We start from the raw sequence: 21,366 nt of genomic DNA on the forward strand, positions 1-21,366 counted from the left end.
TTAAGGAAAGTTTCAAATAAAAAGTTTTTTTTATGTCCCCTGAAAGGTTTAAGGGTGCAATAAATAAAGAAAAAAAACGGTTTATGATTGTAATTGAAAATATTTTCTTATTATTTTCTATCACTTTTTAAACACGTACACTTTTTTTTGTTGGAGCAGAGACGACAATTTCATAGTATTAAGCGAAGCATTTACAGATGGGTTTGTTCGGCGGATTGGCTCGATTATCTAAAAACTAGTTGATCCCGCAATGCTTCGCTATTGCTAATGTCTTTCTCAGGCGTCTCCGACTTCTTCCACCATTCACTACTGTATATCAATAATGTATAGTTACTGTTAGACTACATTACATCCACTTTAATTCGACTCCGTATCTCATTACAATGCAGAGATATAGCGTATTCGACGGACGTTCTGGACTTCATTTACCATTAAAACCACTATCTAAACACTTCTGGCACTAAAAAAAAACAAGCTTTGAAATTTTCAAAGATATCGCTCGACTATTTTTTGTTTTTTACGACCGCAAACATACGCCGGCTAAATTTTTATACATAAATGAGATAATGGAGCTTAAAAAGGTTAGATCCGCCGGCTACATACGCCGGCTGAATTTTTATACATAAATGAGATAATGGAGCTTAAAAAGGTTAGATCCGCCGGCTACATACGCCGGCTGAATTTTTATACATAAATGAGATAATGGAGCTTAAAAAGGTTAGATCCGGGTTGGACTCCGAGGATCTTAACTGATCTTTCACGGAGGTAGTCAAATAATATTTTTTTATTTGAAGGAGAGGTGTCTGTGGCGGGCGGAAGGATTTTTTTGATTTTTTAAAATTAAATTTATAGTTTTATTCCGAGATTGATGTAATTCACACTTGACATTTAAAACATGAAGAAGGTCACTGTTGACATGAATTTTGGGAAAACTCGGGCAAAGCCGGGCACTTTTAAATATAAAATTACAATTTAATATTTAGGAACAACAGCTGTTAAAAACTTATTTTTTGAAACAATATTCGATAAATTTTGTCTCATCAAATCGTGAAAGCAGTTTTTACACACACCTTTAAGCCATTTTTACAAGTCGTCATGAAAAGACTTCACTTAAAGTAATCAAGTAAGAAAAAACTACCCTTATCGCCAGAAAGGGCAGACTTTATGAAGGTTGTTGTTTTTCAGTTCTGTAAAAAGATAATCTGGTTAGATCTTGTACCTAATGAGGGTATTAAAAATACTGCGTCAAAAAACTGCTGAATAAAACATGTGATGTGATTTTACTGGATGATTTCATTTATATTTTAAGCCAAGAACAAGGCGCCATCACTTTGTAACTAGGTAGGATTAGGTACAGATAAATATACCATCAGAAAAGGAATACATGGTCATGTATTTTTTTTACATTGATAATTCAAAGCTTGTGGTATCTTGACTCCCTTTCTAAATAAAATGAGTCATAACCCATATCTACAGCTGACAGCCGCATGATCACGGTAGTTCCCTAAATTGATCTGACCCCATATGATGATATGATGATATGGCGATGGCCCCATCCACGTTTATAGCACACATCTATCAGTGTTACAGGTCTGTACGGGATTGCATAGCGAGCGATTTGGTGACAGAGATTATAGTTAGAATGAGAACGATTGTGGAAGGAGTGCGCCTAGTTTATAGGCAATCTTACTAGCATCGAGAGATTTTATTAAATTTGTTGAAACTTAACAAATCTATGCGTGATCACTTTGTAGAGTACTTTGTGTTAGGATAATAAATAAAAGCAAGTTTCATGTTAAGTTAAGATGTCTTTAATTTTCATTCCCAAATAAAATTACAGTAAATTATTATTCTCAAGTAAACATATATTTGAGTTATTTAAATTACAAACATGCACCTAACTTGTTTTAATATAAGCATTTCATATTAATATTTACCTACTCATTGTGCTTATACTAATTATGCCAATGCTGCCGTCATATGCATAAACGCAGCTATGAATTTGCAGAAGTCACATTCTGATGTACTTCTATAAATAGTGTAAAACAAAGTCTCTATCCGCGACTGTCTGTATGTACGCTTAGTTCTTCTAAACTAGGCAACATATTCTGATAGAGTTTTCATTATCATTTAGAAAATTTCTTCCGAAAGGTTTGCAAATATAATACATAAATTTTATATTTGTAGAAAGTAGAGAAAAGTCTTCGAGCAACGCCGGATACCACGTCAACCAGTTTTATCATAAAAGGTGAAAGTTCTTTTATATCAGAATGTTACTTTTTCTAATTCCTAGCTGCCTTTTTGCATATGTCTTTAGAATACCTATTGAAATTCATCTACATATTTGGTAGAAGCGTGCATAAACAAATGAACATTAATTATTCATAAAAGTTTATAGAATTAATTTCGAACACATAAATACAAATATTAAAAATATAATTAATTAAAATAAAATTCATAAAACATTTTGCCTACAATTTTATATAAAACTAGTTTCATCGAAGTATACTAAACCTGACTGAGAACTTTTTATAATATATTTGATGTGTTCTATTAAAATACAATTTGATTCCTGTGGCCATTTTTTATAAAATAATACCAATGCCAAAACAAGACCTAATAACCTAATGTTAAAGAGAACATTTGAAAAATCTGTCATCATTACGAGTTTAAATGACTACTGCCTTGTTAAAGAAAGCTACGCAAGTTTTATCAGAGAGTCACACTAACAATTGTGTGAACATAACAGAAATGTATTAATTTATTAATTTAAAAAGTGTAAGGCTACGCGTACTACCCTGATTTTATTTTATTTAAAGTGACATTTTAAGTAAAAACGTATACTAGTTCTAAAGACTGTATCAGGACATACCCGAATATAATATAAACACAGATTCTGGAGCATATTTGAAGACCACAGGGGAAAAACAAGGAATGTCAGTAAAAATTCCGAATTGAAGTAACAGTGTCATTTAGTGGCATTATTGTGCATCATAGGCAAGAATCATGAACGTCTACGCACAAGCAGACAAAAAAGCATTAACCATGAATGTCAGTGACAAAAATATATTTTGACATTCAATTAGGATTTATACATTTTTTTCTTGACTTGTCATCCCATTTTTTTTCCCTGTGGTCTTCATTCGAAATAAAAAAAATGTAAATAGCGTATTTTGGTCTCCGATCATTCTTTTCAATTAAAATCTGACAATAACCTAATGTCAGCACGGTACAGTCTATCGGGAATGTCCTGATACACCATGTGTGCCAATATAGGTGTTATGGGACAAACCCATAATCTTAACTTTAACAAGCGATTCCAGACCATATTTGGAGTAAAAATGAATGATATTTTGGTCCAAGTAACATTTCTTTTTCAAATCCAAAAAACATCAAACTAATCACAAAACCCCTCACCCCATTTCTAACTGACCAATAAGTGCTATTTTTTAATGTTTTAGGTGAGTAAACAAATACACACGAAAAACCAAATTCATTCCATTTACATTTTCCATTCCAAATAAGCTCATGGGGTCTGGCACGATCAAATTGATAGCGTAACAATTTTGAATCGGCGATTTAATATCGATATCTTGAGCAAGGTTGTTCTATCGATATCCAAGCCGATATTGACACGAAATAAATAAGAAATCGTTTTAATATGGCAACACTATCGTTGGATTGACATTCCTTAACGTCAAATGTTAAACGGTTACGTAAAAAATAAATTGACAAAACCGAATTGAAATACTAACTTTATTATACATTGGCAGTCTACATTATACTTTTCACACAAAAGAGAGTTAATTAGTTATTGAGGTCTTTGGCCACAAATAGCAGTATTTGAAGAATTTTCGTTTCTCCAAGCCATAACCAATGTATCTTCATTGATCCAAAAGGATTCAATTGACTGCGTATACGACTTCTTTCAATTCTAAGAGCTTCGTTAGTTCACCTCCATCCATTGATGAGCCAATAATTTTGCATAACAAACGACATTATTATAAAATATGTGTATATTTATAGTTAACCGAAGCTTATCTTTGGAGGCAGCGCTAAAATTTGTCTATTGTCGGAACTTTTCGTATCAATTGTTGTCTCAAATCTATTATTTCAAATTGTGCTCTCAAATATCGCTAACTAACCATAGATACTAGATACTCAAGAATCGCTGGTTAAAATTAGTCAGGTACGTCTCTCAACGCCGTGTATAATGGATTCACACACATAATTGTTTGTTTTAACTTGATAACAAATCATTTCTATGAAGTTATAAATAATAACCATCCAATCTATTATTTCGTAAAGATTTATAAGTATTGTTTAAAAATATGGTTAAATAATATCAGATATTGGAAAAAGAGGTTAACCCCTCAAGCTGATTTATTCCGAATAATATATTTGTTCGCTTTTGGGAAAAGCTCATATGGTCTCAGAAATCGTTGAATATTCCTTACTGTCCACATTGAAAAATATGAACTAAACGAAGTTAGAGAGAGAAAGCACTACGCTTTGTATTCAAATCTCTAAGTTAGGCACAGTAGAAAATTAAATTAAAATGTCCGACCGCAAGTGGAGAAAAAAGTTAGAAGTTTTATGATTTTTTTATAAATTACTTTTATTTATATCATAAAAAAATTATGTAAGGTAATAATGTTTATAATACATTTGTCTAGTGAAATATGTATTTTTTCACTATGCATAATTTTAGTTAACTGTTTAGATGAAAAATCCTTAGATGAGCCATTTTTAAAACTTTTTTATGTTTGATCTTAAAATATTAATATATTAAAAGTTATATGTTCATTTCTAATGATAAAATTTTAAAGTTCATTACCTTTCAAAACCCGTTTTTAGTTTTGGGATACGTTCAGAAATATTCCGTTAATTTAGATTTTATTACGAAGCGGAAATACACACGAATCTCCAACTTTCTTTAAGAAATATAAAAGTCAATATGCCAGAGACCCGATGGGTTATTAATTAACAACAAGATATCAATAATATAATTTGTTGCTTTAGAGATGAAAACCAATGTTATCTTGCTAAACGAAATCTAGTATAGCTTGTAAAAATGGATAAATAACGCTTGTTAGAAATTTATCAGTGTCCATTAATAGCCGGACAAAGCGAAAAACAATAAAATAACGGTCGATATAAACCGTACATATGATTTACGACGGTTCCGGGAAATTAATTTTCCTTGTAAATACAATTGTTAGAGTTGGCTCGCATTTCCAAGCAGACGTTATTTACGAAAAAATACCTGAAAACTTTCAATAAAAATATTAATTACTGAATGTTAAATATTAATAGGCTGAAAGGGTAGGCTCGTGAATGGTTTCTCTATTAAAATAGAAAATTAACAATTTACACGAGAGTGAAGCAGATATTATGGGTCATCGTCGAGAAGTGATTAGACGATAGTTGACTGAGACATTGATTTATTCAAAAAGGCAAAAAGGGGGATGCTTTTTGCTTCATAAAAATTATAAGGATTATTTTTTTAATTATTATACTTTTTTATGTGAATACCGCACAAGAGTCCCAACTGCTCCCGAACCGTCTGAGACTATGGCATCTCCAATCGGGGTATGTTGTGAGACTAAAGGTAGTGGAGATGGGAAGGAGGAAGGTGGTGTAGTATCTGGCTATTCGGGTCTGGTCACCAAACACGGTTAAAGCCATTTCAAGCAACTTTTAAATTCTGAATGGTGGTTTTACACTAGGACGATGATGAGAGTATCTTCCGCTCTGGAACATGCTCACGATGAGATTTGAACCCGCGACCTTTGGATTGATAGTCGAGAGCCTTACCCCTTGAACACAGAGGACGTCACGGATAAGTAAAGTGTATGTATGTACAAGTGAATGCACGCAAACGTGAGAGAGGTTTATATGTTATAAAACGGTACGCTGGAAAAAACCTAAAAAACTTAAAATAAAAAAACTATTAATCATAGTATATTTGCGACGCATTTCATAGTGGCAGATACTTCCAGTATTGCCCTGGTGTAATACCACCATCCAGAATAGTGGCATGGCTGGATATGTCTAGCCATGTTTGATGACCAAATTCGAAACTCTAGGTAGATTCTCCCCAACCTTCCTTTTCCCCTTCTCCTTCCCCTCCCCACTACACCAGCCTCAGTACTTACCACAATTGGGGATGCCATAGTATCACTGGTTCTAGAAGGTTAGGACTAAAAAAAATTAAAAATATATGAAATTATTATGGATTGTGAATAGTAATAAAGGTCCATAAATAAAATAATAATATAAAATGGTAAAATTCATTTATTAAATCAAAAATCTGTTAGGAAAAAAGCAGTAGTGCTCTTTCAACAAATAAAAAGTCAGTGTTGTTCATTTAAATTTGCACTTATTTTATAAACAACTTTAAAAAACTATAAACATTTCAAAAGGATAGATTTAATTGCAAACATCTTTAACAGGTTACGATATTTTTAAATGGTTTTTATAATTGATTATTTGTGTTAAATTCTATTTATTTGATAAAAAAAATATTATAAATAAATAATTAAAATATTAGTTCAGAGATTTGTGACATTCCGTGTTGAATCCACTCAACAGATTGTAAATACATTTATCCCGGTTAATCCGGTAATATGTAGATTGCTGGTCATGCCTCATTTGGTTTGGAAAGTGATGTCCCACAAACTGTCCTACGCCCGCACACTGTATACTCAGTGATGAACCGTTAATGGTCTGTCAATATTGCAAACGTGACGAAGTGTGAATATTCGGGGATAATTATTCAAAGAGTGGTGTGATTCAAAGAATTTAAATTAATTTACAAAGTATTAAAAAATGTGATGTATATTTTTTGATTCAAACAGCTATGACGACGTATTTTTCAAAATAAGTTCAATAAAACTGTGTTTAAGTTACTGACAATTTTACGATAAACGCAGAATTGGCAATTCGTGACTACTTTAACAGTTGGTCAACTCGTCTTCATGAGTGCAAGAAGTACTTAGTTATTTATTAACTTTGTGATAAAAGATTTGTATTGAATACCAATAACTTTGTGAACATCACTTTCGATGTGATGAAAAAATTTAATAAATTTTAATTTTACAATTAATGCCATAACATGTATTTATTTTACATTTTTAAGATTAGAATAGAAGGGAATAATTTATTGACATTTAGAACGATACATTCAAAATAAATATGACTGACTCCATACAAAAATAACTACATTATATTTTACTACTTAAACAATTATTAATGGTTTTTCACTTTTCACGATCCTCATTTATCAGATACTTGACTTTTGCCTTGTAAATATAACCCATATACATAGTTAACCCAGTAGCCCAAAGTACTTAACAAACTCTAGCATGTGGCCCCAAAAGCTCATTATTTCAAACTGACAAGTTAAAAAAATATGTTTTTTCGTCAATTTTTGTTTTAGCAAAAACCAATATTTATCAATTATTTAATTTCAACCAAGAATTTAATAATAAGAATGTTAAGAGAAAATCAAGTGCAAAGTTCGCAAGTTATTTAAAATTATATGAGTTCAAAATAAAAGCATTTTTGGGTTCAAGGTAAAAAATGTACCAGTACATACGTAATATGAATTTGAATGAATGGTTTTTTCCATATAAAAACTATTTTTTTCTTCAAGAAAGGCATACAAATACAAGATTGGATTAAATCACCGACACAATATTGTATTTGTATACCTTTCTTGGAAGAATCGAGTTTTTATGTGGACAAAACCATTTATTTATTGCGCATGTACATTGTACGGGCGCAAACAAACAATTTGTCTTAATATTTAAAGTAAATTGCAAAAGGTGTAGGTATATTAATAAAATAATTAAAAGAATGAACGCTTAGATTATAATGTACTTTACGTTTAACCTAAATGTGGTGAGATTTGTGAGTTAAAACCAACCAATAAAAATAAATAATAAAATGCTATTCCTATATCAATTAATAAAACAATGAAAGCCTTGGAAACTAAAAAAATTAAACATACCATTTGAAAGAGAGAGTAAAACTTTGGCACATGTTTATTAAAATATTCACTGAAAGCTTTAAAAAAACTTCTCAGTGGTTAGTCCGTGCGAAGGCTTATAAAATTCATTTAAAAATCGTGAAACGGTTGGGAAAAACTTTCATGGCAAGAGCTTTGCATTTCATTAGATACGTTTTATTTAACTTCGAGAATAGCGTGTAAAATTAAAATTTTATATGAACAAAATAAAATAAACGTATACTTTCATAAGAATAATATTAATAATAAATCGTATACCTTCAGATACATTAAACACAGCAAATTTTTAATTAAAGCTAATATTATGTATTTAGTCCTCGTAAATTTAATTGCACTTATTTATTATATTTCCATTGACAATCTAATTATTGTATATTCTTTCACAAATTACTAAAACACACTATACTCACAAATTATTAGTTGAGACATTTAAATTGTAGAAGATGATTTATTTATTTGATAAAATTTATTTTCACGAGTATGTATAAAAGAAATATGAATATCTACTATAAAAATATATGATTAAGTAAAATCAGATAACTGTAATGTTAGATTCTTTATGTTTTAAAACTATAATAATGGTAACTAAAATATTTCAAACACAAAAAAATAATGATAAAATTTGATGACCTCATTAAAATTAATCTACCTCTTGTTTCGTCAAACTCACAATAAATTAATAAGAACAAAACAGTTTAAACATCTTACACATCTCCCTGCAATCGGGGGCGATTTAGGAAGAGTGGTGATGTGGGTAAAATTAGCTTCTTCTCTACACACCCGCCCCTGCCGCAGTGTGCGACTGATCGTGCAGCAAAGCGCTCGTCGAACGAGATGGCGTTAACTCTTTCCAAACACCAGAAAATATGAATGGCTTTGGCGCTATCTAGCCAACTTGATATCGTGGGGTCCCCAATCCAAATTTCGGAGTTAGGGCCGATTTGTCTCTTCACGCGGTGATCTATGGTGCTCCCTACCACTTCCCCGATATTGCCTCCGATTGCAGGGAGGCATGTAAGGCCTTTGAGAAAATTTAAAATAAAAGAGATATCTTCGTTGCCAGAAAAAGAGAAGTTAACTTTCACCAATCAACTGAGTCAAAATCGTGCTCAAACTTCACTGTACCTAACGCTTATAATTTTCGTTATAAGCGTTAGGTACACTTAAGTCTGTTTATCCACATGAACATACCTTTGCTGAGCGATAAGTATACTGTAAAAGTGACGTCAGTGTAGGAGTTAACGAGTCGACCTCACAGACAACTTAAAATGAACAGTAAAAAATATTGTTTTTTTTGCTTTCCTAGATCAAAATTCCAAATAATCAAAATAAGTAATATTCAAAATTTGACCGTTGGTTTAATATTTAGAACTATTATCATTGAGCAAACGCTCTGTGAAAAAAAATCGCTCGGTTATGATTTGTTAGAGCTGTAGTTCATTTCAAGTTCCAGAAAGCAGAAAATATATTCCATTGAAAAAAAACTTTTCTGGATAAAAAAAAAATCGTTCCAATTGAAAGATCTTTTTTTTTCAATGCTTAAAAAGTGTCAAATTCGATTTCATAACAAAGAAAAATTAATCATATTTGTTTCCGGAAAATGTTCTCCTACGGTTCCAGCTTACATCTTTCCGTCCAGTAAAGCCTCAAGCAAAAAAAGGTTTGTTCCAATTGTAAGGATCACTTTTTTGTATAACCTAATAAAGTCGATTCGATTTCACAATAAAGAAAAATGAATCATCTCCGGTTCCATTTAACGGTCTTCTCCGGTTCCAGAAAGTGGTCTTCAACGGTTCCAGCTTACATCTTTCCGTCCAGCAGAGCCTCCAGCTTCGAAGCATCCGTGACGGGCAGTGCGCATGTGTAGTGGCGGCACACGTAGGCTGCTGGGGCGCCCCCTAGCGGCCGGATGCGGGACAGAACTAGGGGATGAAAAAATAAATAAAATAAGTAAAAGTGGTGAGAAATTTACAATATACATACAACATCAAATATACACAGATATTGCCCAACTTTATTATACATTTTGACTCCTAGGCACAAACAAGGCCAATCATCGTTCCCCTGGAACAATAAGTTTCTCTCTGCCATTGTACAAAACTGAGATTTTAGATTTTCTTGGTCAAAAGTATTGTCGTGATTCCTCCTTCTTTAGCTAACGTTTCTCACGGCGTTATCCGCCCCGATAATGGACACTGTAACGTTGTCTGAAAAATTTCCTAAGGAAGGAGGAAGCGGAAATCGGCATAATAGTTCAAAAATAAATCAAAATATAAAATCATTAATGAGAAATTGAAATTCAAATATTGAATCCCAAATAAAATATTGCAAATAAACACTTGAAATTTATGAAAATGTTAATGTGCAGAACGTATTGTAACTGAATAATATTGATGTAAACAAGCGGTTTGACTATACGCTTAAAATACGCGATAAAAAAGAGTCACCGTTCAATTAAGCAGTGGTACGGTTTATCGGGAGTCGTATGAACATAGCTCATAAAAATGAGCTATCTCAATTGTACGGCTCGTTCATAATCTACCATAGAACCTACGTAGATTTATCTCTCCTCTGTGTGGAAGACATAGGTAGTATTAACATTTATCTCCCACATTAACAATATAACTACCACTAAAGCGATGCAAATGTTGGGTTTCATAAAGAACTTCAAAAGATTTCAAAAATTTAAAAATTTTAAAAATATTGTATTCATCCATTGTCAAAAGCCATTTAGAATTCAACTCAACCATTGGGAATCCATTTTACAATATTCATAAAAAATCTATAGAGCGAATCCAACATAAATTTTTACGAAACATAAATTATTATAGATTACGAATTCCTATTGAAATCATTAACACTGTTGAAAGTCATGGGCCTTGCCACATTAAAAGAAAGAAGAATATGTTCTGATCTATTTTTTCTTTATAAAATTGTTAATAACATGTTTTGACTCCCCTGAACTCCTTAGGCTGATTGACTTTCATGTGCCTAGTAGAACGGTTCGTCAGAAGGTACCTTACCATTGTAACATTGCAGATACCTAAGCAGAAATAAATTCAGTGATGAACCGACTGCACAGTGCAGGGAATAAATATCACATGAACACCAACGGTACTGAATATCTATTAGCCTATAAAAACATTGTTATTAAATCTCTATGTCTTTCTTGATAGCTTTTTAATGTTTTTAAAATTTTCAATGTATCTAAATTTATAGGAATTTGCATCCTATAGTTTACTCTGTTTGTTGCTTTTAAATTAATATTTCATACTTGGTACATATTTTAATTGCTATATCTCTTTTACTCTCTGATTAAATTAAATGTATTTTTAATTATATCATATGTAAAAGCCCTAACTGGGCGTGTACAAATAGATAAAAATGTATGTTGCTCTTAAACGCAACTGTTAAAAAAAGTTTTGATATGTTGAGACATATACAAAAAAAATTACAATGGATCTTAAAAGAGACATAAAATTTGAAGTATGCAGAGAAATAAATAAAATGAATTTTGATGATAAAATAGTTTTGTCTGTGACCCAATTCGATCCCGCGTAGGGCGGGCGCTAATTTGGCCGGCATTGTTTGAGATGCAATTAAACCAAGCTGATCCATGAATGCACACTGTACACATGTAACGAACGTATTATGGGATGAAATATATGTCGCTACAACCATGGTCGCGACACATACATATACATACATAGTATAGATTTGTTTACAAGGAATTATATAAATTATCCAAAGAAATGTCACTATCTCAAGGACAATTATTTTTTCTTCGGGCCGGTAGGTACCATAATATTCCGATTTGTTAGCACGTAGTAGTAACCACGTTCACGCGAACTTTGGTGGTATAAAAATGTAGTATCCAATACTGCAACCATCTTAAAACGGAACCGAAACGTTATTATTGTATATTGTTTATGCCGTAGGGGTCAAAGCATGATTAATATCAAAGCAGACTGTACACAGAACGTGCACAAGTCACGACTGAGAAGATTGTTATGGTCCCAAAAACATTTCTCCAACTCGTCGTGGAGGGAGATTATAAAAAAATTGTTCTTTGTGATAAATCAGGGATATATTATTACTTCGCGTATAACAATGGTGATTCGATAGTCGACACCTAACTAGAAGCTGACTAATTGAGATCTGGGAACAGTAAGTTTGTCTGGGAGCATTCTCACTGGCCCTGGCGGCTACTGGCTACTAGCTGCCATCTTACGGACTTCCAAGCAAGCTCTTTGCACTGCCCTCTATGAGTGCACCTATGAAGCTCTTAACTAACTCACTTCTCAAATTGATTACCCTTGCGCTGGGTAAGAGGTTGTACTGCAGGATGTCTCCCGTAGAGGCGACCGATGAAGGCTTATTATGCAATAAAATAATAATGAAATCACAAAGAGGAGTTGCATGTAAGTTATCTATGGCGATCACAATAATTACTGCCGAAAGGAGATTCTGCTGCAACTAGAACAAGGGAAACTTCCTTATGTCATAAACATTAAACATAATAATTTCGGCTGTCGGTGCATGCTTGTTTTTAAATTATATTCCAGCGTAATGCGCAATGTGGGTGGTAGGTATGGGTACCGCCAACCCGGTAACCATTTTTTAAATAACCTACACTTCTGCCATAGGTCACCTCGAGTGTTTTAATACGTTTGGTAATTTAGCAGGGGTCCCCAAGGGGTGATGTTTTTCCGGGTCTTTGAGGCAAAATTCTCTGCCCACCAGCTGAGTGGAAGGCCAGATTACGATAGACTGATTGACAGAGACCCTTTGACCTCACCCGCAGGACTCTCTCGGAATAACGCCTCGCACCCCAGTGGGAGGTATGGACTCACAGGTCCGTCACTCCTGGACACACTGACCCACAGATTTCTACTCAACACTTGTACCTTTTTCTTACCAGAACTTCCCATCCACATTTTTCTTAAAAATACCCTCCATAGAGCATCCCCAAAGAGTACACAGGCCCTGGGGGGAAATATTTTTCGTACGGCCTCCTAATGTAAAACCCTAGCTAAAATGCCAAAAATTATTGAATTTCAACGAATTTTTAATTTTTGAAATTGGAATTGATAAGTATAAATCACATCAGATAAGCGATGAAGTAGATTATAAATATAATAAAAATTTTATTATAAATATTTTGATAAAACCAAAATGATTTTATCAATAGGTAATTCTGTATTTTAAATGTGCATTTCTTTTGTTTAAATGTTTGAAAGACGCTGATAGATGTCGTGATTTTTCACGGATCCGCGCTAGTACCTACACACATAATTTGAAATTCCCTATATCAGTGATGCCAGACCACGCAAGTGGATCGAAGAACACACTCGCCCAAATCTATTTATATAAAGAAGGTTATTTGATTTTTATACAAATCTATTGTTTTATTCCGAGATTGACGAAATTTGGCGCAATTGACCTTCAAAACAAAAGGAAGGTCACTGTCTAAGATGTGATTTGAGATTTTCACGGCAAAAATTATTGTAGTGGTTTATTTATAGGGTATTATGCCGTGTTACGTTAGCCAACGATACCTACAGCATTACAGTGACCATCATAAGGGCAGATGTGAAAACATTGGCTAAAGAAAGTGGTAGCGTAACACGGCATAATACCCGAAAAAAATACTATAATGTCATAGTCTAAGTCTGTTTTCGAAAAACTAGTTTCGTGAAAAGCCCTAGCAACGCCGGGAACTTCCGCAATTCCCTAGATAAATTTTAAGACAAAAATTTTTTATTGTTATAAAAAAGGGATTTATTGTTATTTTTCAAATAAATGTTAACATATTTTTAAATCTATCTTTTATTAACTAATCTAAAGGTGGGTATCATACATAAATTACAACACAAATTGCAGTGAGTTTGTTGGACTTCGTCAACCCATCCCGGTTGCAGTAAGTTATGGGTTAAAGGACATTTTATGGGAGGGAAAAAAACTGAAAAGTTGGAAATTAGGTGACTCTTTAGATCTGACCACTTCACAAACCATAACACCTAGATACTGAAAGCGATATTCAGAGTGTGTGATCGACCGTGGAAAAATGTATAAATAAATTAATATTCATTAGGATAAATTAATATGTCGCTCTTTTTTAACACTGAATGACATTTTTCACAGTTTTTCACCATAAAGTTTGTCCAGTAAACACTTTACGTAAATCACCAAATTTAAAAAAAATTAAGCTTGTAGCTAAACATACAATTCAATATTCGGTGAGTACTTTCTGACAATGATCATTTAATTAGATTCTGGGAAACAATCTAACATTTTAATCATTAATATTCTGCTTTCACGCAAAATTTATAAAACAATATCGATTTTATCATTACGATGCAAAGAGGTCTTTCTTCATCTTCCCGCACAAAAATAAATTGGCGCGATCAAATAATATTACGGTCGAACACTTTTAATTTAAAACGTGCTCAATTTAATGGAAAAATAATATTTTTTACGACACAAAAAACAAACGGGGACATGCGAAAACTTTGGACAGGTTGTTTCGGAGAATTTGAACAATTCATCAAATTTCAACTTTCATTTACGGGTTCTGTGAAAGTCCTATTCAAATTCTGTTACTATATCATTATAGCAGTGGTTCTTAACCTGGGTTCGATCGAACCCCAGGGGTTCGGTGAGTCAGTCTCGGGGGTTCGGTGGAGGCCAAGACCCCCGACTTATATTTGATGAAATCATTAAAATTCAGCAGAGCCAGGTTCAACAGCAACTCTTCAGAACAACATCGCTCTCAACGTTTTGGTGCCAACAAATGGAAAGATACCCTGTTACTGCTAAGAAAGCTCTGGAGTTTTTTATACCGTTCGTTACAACATATCTTTGCGAGCAATCCTTTTCGAAGATGCTGGATATAAAAACGAAGAAGAGGAATAGACTTTGTTGTGAAAATGACATGAGAGTGGCACTTGCCAAGGTAAAGCCGCGAATTTCTGAATTGGTTTCTGAAAGGCAACAGCAGAAGTCACACTGATTTAAAGTAAATAATAATTAATATGTTTCATGTTTTGATTTAACCATTAAAATTTAAGGTTTTGATCTTTGTTTTTTATTTTGTACACCTATATATAAATATATACCATGTTTTGAATTTGTAAGAATCTAATTTTATTTTTCAAATTAGGAGGGGTTCGGTGAATGCGCACATGTAACTGGTGGGGTTCGGTACCTCCAAAAAGGTCAAGAACCACTGCATTATAGGCTAGTTGCTTGACCGAACTGAAATAAAACAGAACTTAAAAATATCTTTCACAGAACTTGAAAATTAACTTTGAAATTTGAAGAATTGTTCAAGTTCTCTGAAACAACCCGTCCTAAGTATTTATTTATGTGGTAGCCATCGGTATATTAAGTTGGTCAATGGTGATAGCGCATCACAGTCCCAACATTCAACAGTCCGCAACGTTGCAATCAAATAAGCGTGTGTTTTTTTAATACATCATATACATCTTTTTTTTAAGTCAGCGACATATTTTGAACATAATAGCAACATGCGCTATTGTTTCTCTATCTGCACAGATAGACTAAGCCACAGCAGAGCGTGGCGGGGTATAGCTAGTATAGGATAATTGAATTGAGGATTTAGGTAATCTTTTGAGGCTGAATATAGAGGTGGAAGGGAAAAGTATTTCTATTTCTATCTTGTAACCGATGGTGGACGTTCAATGTCACGATATAGAGAGTATCTTCGACACTGGAACGAGATTACACACTTATTCAAATTTAGTTCACGTCTCAAAATACTTTCTCTCTGTGGGTTTGGAACCCACGACAGATTCAAAGAGCTTAACGGAGTCATAGAAATCTATACCTATATCGTCTGGTTTTAGATATGTTATATTTTGAATAGGTGATAAATAAAGCTATTAAATGAAAAGAAAGGTACCAACGCAAATCATCAGAAAAAATCAAATCAGATTTTTAAGAATCTGTACATTTACCTGCAACATGTGTAATAGAAAATGATACATTAAAAGTGAAATAACTAGGTAGGTGTATGTCATGCAAAATAGTCATTATCTTATTTCAATGTACACGAGAAGGTCCCCAGTTACACGAAAAATAACTTTCATTATATTCTTATGGCTATTCCTTGTCAAAAATTTTGCTTTTTTTTTTCGAAAGTTTTAAAGTAAATCTTTAAAATAATTTACACATATTATCAACGGTACATAGGTGCTTTATTTATAAAATATTTTTTAGAATTTTTTGGTGGAAATAGATACTTTGAAAGATGAAGCAAACATATTTTTTTGTTTTTATAAAAAACAATAAAATTATAGTAGACCTAAAATGTATTATTATTGGGCTTTGCGACGATTTTTTTTTTCAAATACGCAAATTATTACTAGATAAAGGTGACTTTTCACAAATGTGTTGTGTTTTCTTATCATTATTCATGTTCAACAGTTAATTGAATTTGCATTTAAAAATTATCATAATATATTAACCCTGAGGGACTATTCAATTAAAGTTGTTGATATTTCTGTTTATGAAAGCTTTCCTCCATTAAGGATTTAATAGATTTTTTTGGTCATGATAAGAAAAATATAATTTTTTAGATTTCAATTTATTGCTGAAGCGTTCATTAAAAACACGGCATAGATGGCAATATTAAAAAAAAAGTTTTTACATTATATTACATAAAAGGAAGAAAGTGGTATGAAAAAACTATACAATACAAATAATAATTTGTGCCTTAAAAGGCACAAATCTACAAATACAATTTCAGGGTGACCTTAGCACGCAACATTCTACGCATAGAATAAATAACGAGGTGACTCAAAAAGAAAAAAAATATATTATACAAAGATTGTTGAAAAGCCGTCGACACACAGAACGTTTTAAATTACCTGACAGAAAGCTGCCGCGACATTCATAGTGAAAGCAAACTCGATTACAATAAAACCGAAGTAAACTTTCGCACTTGGTAGTAATAGGGAATTCTCGTGCATTTTGTAAATAATTTATTTCAATAAAGATAATTATTTTATTATGTGCCTCTTTTTTTTCTTTTTTTTTAAATGCATTTTCAATTTTTTGTAGTTGTTTTAAAAATTGCGTGCTATTTCGGCTCTGAAAACGGTCATGCGCCATTTTGACCGCTACGTCACAAGTGCTACGTCACACCTTTGCCGCCGCCGCCGCCATCGGTTTGCAGGATCTACTCGGGCCGGTCAACAGTGACGTCATCGTTCACCCTTGAACGCTTGATCAATCACCGGGCGTTTTTAGCTGCATTGAAATATTTCGTTCGCGCCTGTTTTTAAAGTCATTATAACTTTAATAAATGATTTTTGAAAATTATAAAAACTATGTATTCTTGTGTCTGAAGTGTTTCTACATGTGAATAATTAATAATAAGTGATTTTTTGGTGTGAAGAGAATTCCCTATTGACATCAGTGCTGGCTAGAAACCGGAAACTACACGGGTGAAGTACAGGATGCAACAAAATAGACAAAAAAAACGGCCTAACTTAGAGAAGTAAGGTTTATTTTATTTTATTCGCTGCATCATGCCGTTTTATGCATCAAGTCTTGGAGATGACATCAGGAAGATGGTGACCTCTAGCAGCGAAGCATTGATGTAAACGATTTCTGTAGTTTTCGGCCGCTTTTTACGACACATATCTACGGGTATAGCGGCGATTTCTTCCCGAATTAGATCCTTGAGTTCTTCCAGGTAGCTTCAAAGGAATTAATCGTAAATGACTAAATCAAATGAGCCCGCAATATTGAAGTGAGGCTGTAAGGCCCACTGGGTGGCGACGAAAGAACGGCCATTTTCAAGAGACGTGTAAACGGCAAAGCCCCGTTGTTGTACGGACCAAACTATGGTAATGACTGAAAACGGCACGACCCTCCCGACACAAAGCACCCTCCCTACCCCCATCACACGGGATGTATTGACCCTTCAAAACTGCACGGTCTGTTTTGTTGCACCCTGTATAGTTATCAAAATTGCCTGAAGGCTTTGTAGGTTAATTAAAAGAAGTAATATCATGGGAAATTGGCATTAATGACCGGTTTCTAGGACAAAGGGAGAAATTATAAGATGCATGCATTCAGTGGAAAATAACGGTTTAGAAAGAGAAAACACCAAGCTTTATATTCTTCATATCTAGAAGTTAACTTCAGAAGATTTCAAATGTACACATATATAAAAAAAAAACTAAAGGTCCCGACCGCAATTTGAAAAAAAAATTAAATTAAAAAATTAGCGATTTTTTTAAATACTTATTTTTAAATGAAACGACAAAAAGGTGAGGTGACAATAACGTCACCGTCATACATTTGTCTAATAAAGCATGTTTTTTTTCGTTATCAGTAGTTTTCGTTACAAAAAACGTAAAATCACTTTGTATTACAAACTAGACGAATAAAAAAAGAACAGTAAAAATAACTGAAACAACTTATGCAGAATCGAGTAAGTTCGAACAATAGACATAACGTGGCTTGTAAGGAAAACTCCTGGGCGTGGTGTAAGAGATTGTATGCACTTCCGCGGCAAATCTCCGGGGAAAATCTCCGCTCATACCTCGCTGTAATGCCACTTGCTTCATTAGCCGCGACAGAAATAACGACTCCAGCACCCCCCTGCAATTACAACTGCTTCGTGTTATAAGGTCTACGAATGTCTATCTCAACTAGCAGCTATTAAATGTAGAGGCGATTAGATTGGATACTCACGTAACTAAATCGCTAAGGATCGCTGTCGCTTCGTCTAACATCTCAATTCGCACGGAAAAAATGTTACTGTTATTAAGAATCTCTTCAAATCATTCGTAATCCGGTTAAAAACGGGATTGCAGGCCATTAAAGAATGAATCGATTGGTTTCCTTATTAACTTTTCGTAAAATACGAATGCATTATCACGATGTCGGAACACGTGTTCATAAAAATCCTAATATTTCCACATTTCGTCATTGAATATTATCAAGGCATATGCAGGTTCATGAACACGTGTTCCGATATAGAATTTACTAAAAGTTCAGCATCAGGACTGACTAACTAATTAACTAACTAACCATCACGCCGTTTCCCCGCAGGGGTAGGCAGAGAGAACGGATCTCCAAACAACTCGGTCTTGGCATACACTCCTTGCCTCATTCACATTCATACATCGTCTCATACATACTCTTCTATTGTTCTGACTCTTGACATGGCCCGACTCAAGTTTCTGATTCACTTGGTCGTGCCAAGTCTTCCTCGGGCGTCCCCGACTTCTGCTACCATTCACATTTGCATCGTAAATTCTCCTTACACTCCTTTCTTCGCTCATTCGCTCTACATTCCCAAACCATCTAAGCGTCCCTTTCTTGATCTTACTCATTACGCTTACATCAGCCTTGCACTCTTTGCGGATCTCCACATTCCTCACACGATCATACATGGTTTTACCACACATATTCAGCATCAGGAAATAGTCTGCAATCCCATTTTTAACCGGATTACCGAAAATTCGAAGAGAATTGTAATAAATTAGCAATACTCATTTTTCTCCGTCCGCTAGTCGCTCTCTCAAGTTGTTACCAGTGTAGACAGTAGGGCATTTCACTCGCTATTACGTACTCACAGTTCCAATAGCACTCGCCGCGGCAACGTAGCAGCGCAAACATTGCTCCGTGTGAGACCTTATTCTAAACTGCTAGGTACGGCCGCAAATAATACCTGACTGACTCGGTTACTCGGTTCTCTGAGCGCAAAGATGTTAATAAATATGTAGATGTTATCATTTAGCTTTAACTACAGGTATTCCTATCCAAACTATGTGCATATTATCATTGATATTTTCACATTCGTAATCATGTTCTCATTATGTCTACATCGTAAGATAAGTAAAAAAAACGGGATTGCACCGGTCTAGGGAACTATCTTACGCTGTTCCACGTAGGTAACCAACTGTAGGCGGGTTTTTTTTTATTAAATCTTCGATCCCCTTATTTATAAAACTGATAATAGAAAATACGTATAATGGTTACATAAATTATAGATGTTATACTTTTGAAAGTAGTTATATAAATAAATCAAAATATAACTTATTTTATTTAAATATGTTATGTTTATGTTAGCTATTTATTAGTTATATACAGAAGTAATCGAAGTTACCAACTACAGTATATAACTTAACAAATTATAAAAATTAAATCACTTCACATATTTTGCTACCCCTTTCTTAAATTTAAACACATTTTCTTGGAAGATCTTCACTAAGTATACCTGACATGGTGGCAATTTTTTTGTTTACTATTTATTGAGCAACGAACTAGCATTTAAAAATATAAATTAATAATGAGATTTTCACTGTTGTTATCAAAATACTCAACATTATAGATTTACAAAGATAATGTTCTAAATAATACTGCACCATTTAAAAATAATAGAAAACACGGAGAAACACTAATTCTCCCAACGACAAAATAATAAACTGAATTGATTTAAATTGGATACCTACAACATATTTATACAATTTATTTATTTAAGGAATAAATAGTCTTAATAATATAATGTATAGAAGAGGGTAACAAAAATACAGACTAATTATTAATATTTTTTTAAGAAATATAAAACTAAGTACTTAATTAACGTAAACTAAAATATGATACTAGGCTAAGTGTAAAAAATTAAAGCGATATCATAGGAGGCTGTGCAAGCAGACTTCAATGGACCAAGGTCACTGAAGTTACCTAGACGAATCAATAATGGCGACCACATTTACCAAATAAGACCATTTGAATAGGCATAATTTCTAATATAAGCCCTGCGATATATGGCTTAAGCCGGGTCTCTTGCGACAAAATGTCTCAGTTAATTTTTAGCGCAAACATTGAAACATGATACTCACTTGTTTTTTGTTTCCATCGGCCTCGGAAAGCAAATTTTTACTATGTATGTTCTATATACATGTTCAAAGTTTTAAGAGGAAGCTACAAGCCAAAAATGTGTATATTTTTGGTATACCTTATATTGTAGGTAATAGGCATTAAAATCGCTTGACAAACGAAGTCTAGAAACGTTCGATTCCTAGCACAAAACTGTTTTTTATTAATTTTGAAAATAATTTTATAAGAAAGCAAAAAAGTTAATCAAGTGAAACTGTCACATATAATCTTAGCTAACTGTATTTTTTAAAAGTTGTTAACTTTAAGCGTTCATACATTTCAATTAAAAAAATATATTTTTTAGTAGTTTACATTTATATCTTTTATTGGGTAATTTATTTTTTTATTTCAATTCTACTCAAGAGAAACTATAGGAAAACCTTCGATTTATCTAAAGTAATTTTTTTGGTATT

At 33.2% G+C, this 21,366-nt stretch overlaps 1 protein-coding gene across 4 annotated transcripts in view; it reads right to left on the reverse strand.

Moving 5' to 3' along the window:
- The window catches only part of LOC149419014 (spermatogenesis-associated protein 20), a 356,194-nt gene that overhangs the window by 18,283 nt on the left and 316,545 nt on the right, over positions 1–21,366 (reverse strand). For 3 of the 4 annotated variants that reach the window (XM_089638037.1, XM_089638038.1, XM_089638034.1), the window contains exon 6: positions 8,439–9,954. The exons of the other annotated variant lie outside the window; for it this stretch is intronic. In XM_089638037.1, the coding sequence (XP_089494163.1) occupies positions 9,833–9,954 (122 nt within the window). In that variant the 3' untranslated portion in view covers positions 8,439–9,832. Of the gene's footprint in view, positions 1–8,438; positions 9,955–21,366 lie in introns of those variants that run through there. 4 annotated transcript variants of the gene reach the window in all.

Source organism: Hesperophylax consimilis, chromosome 12 (genome assembly GCF_061612785.1).
Source record: "Hesperophylax consimilis isolate HC1 chromosome 12, BYU_Hcon_1.0, whole genome shotgun sequence".
Classification (NCBI taxonomy): Eukaryota; Metazoa; Arthropoda; class Insecta; order Trichoptera; family Limnephilidae; genus Hesperophylax; species Hesperophylax consimilis.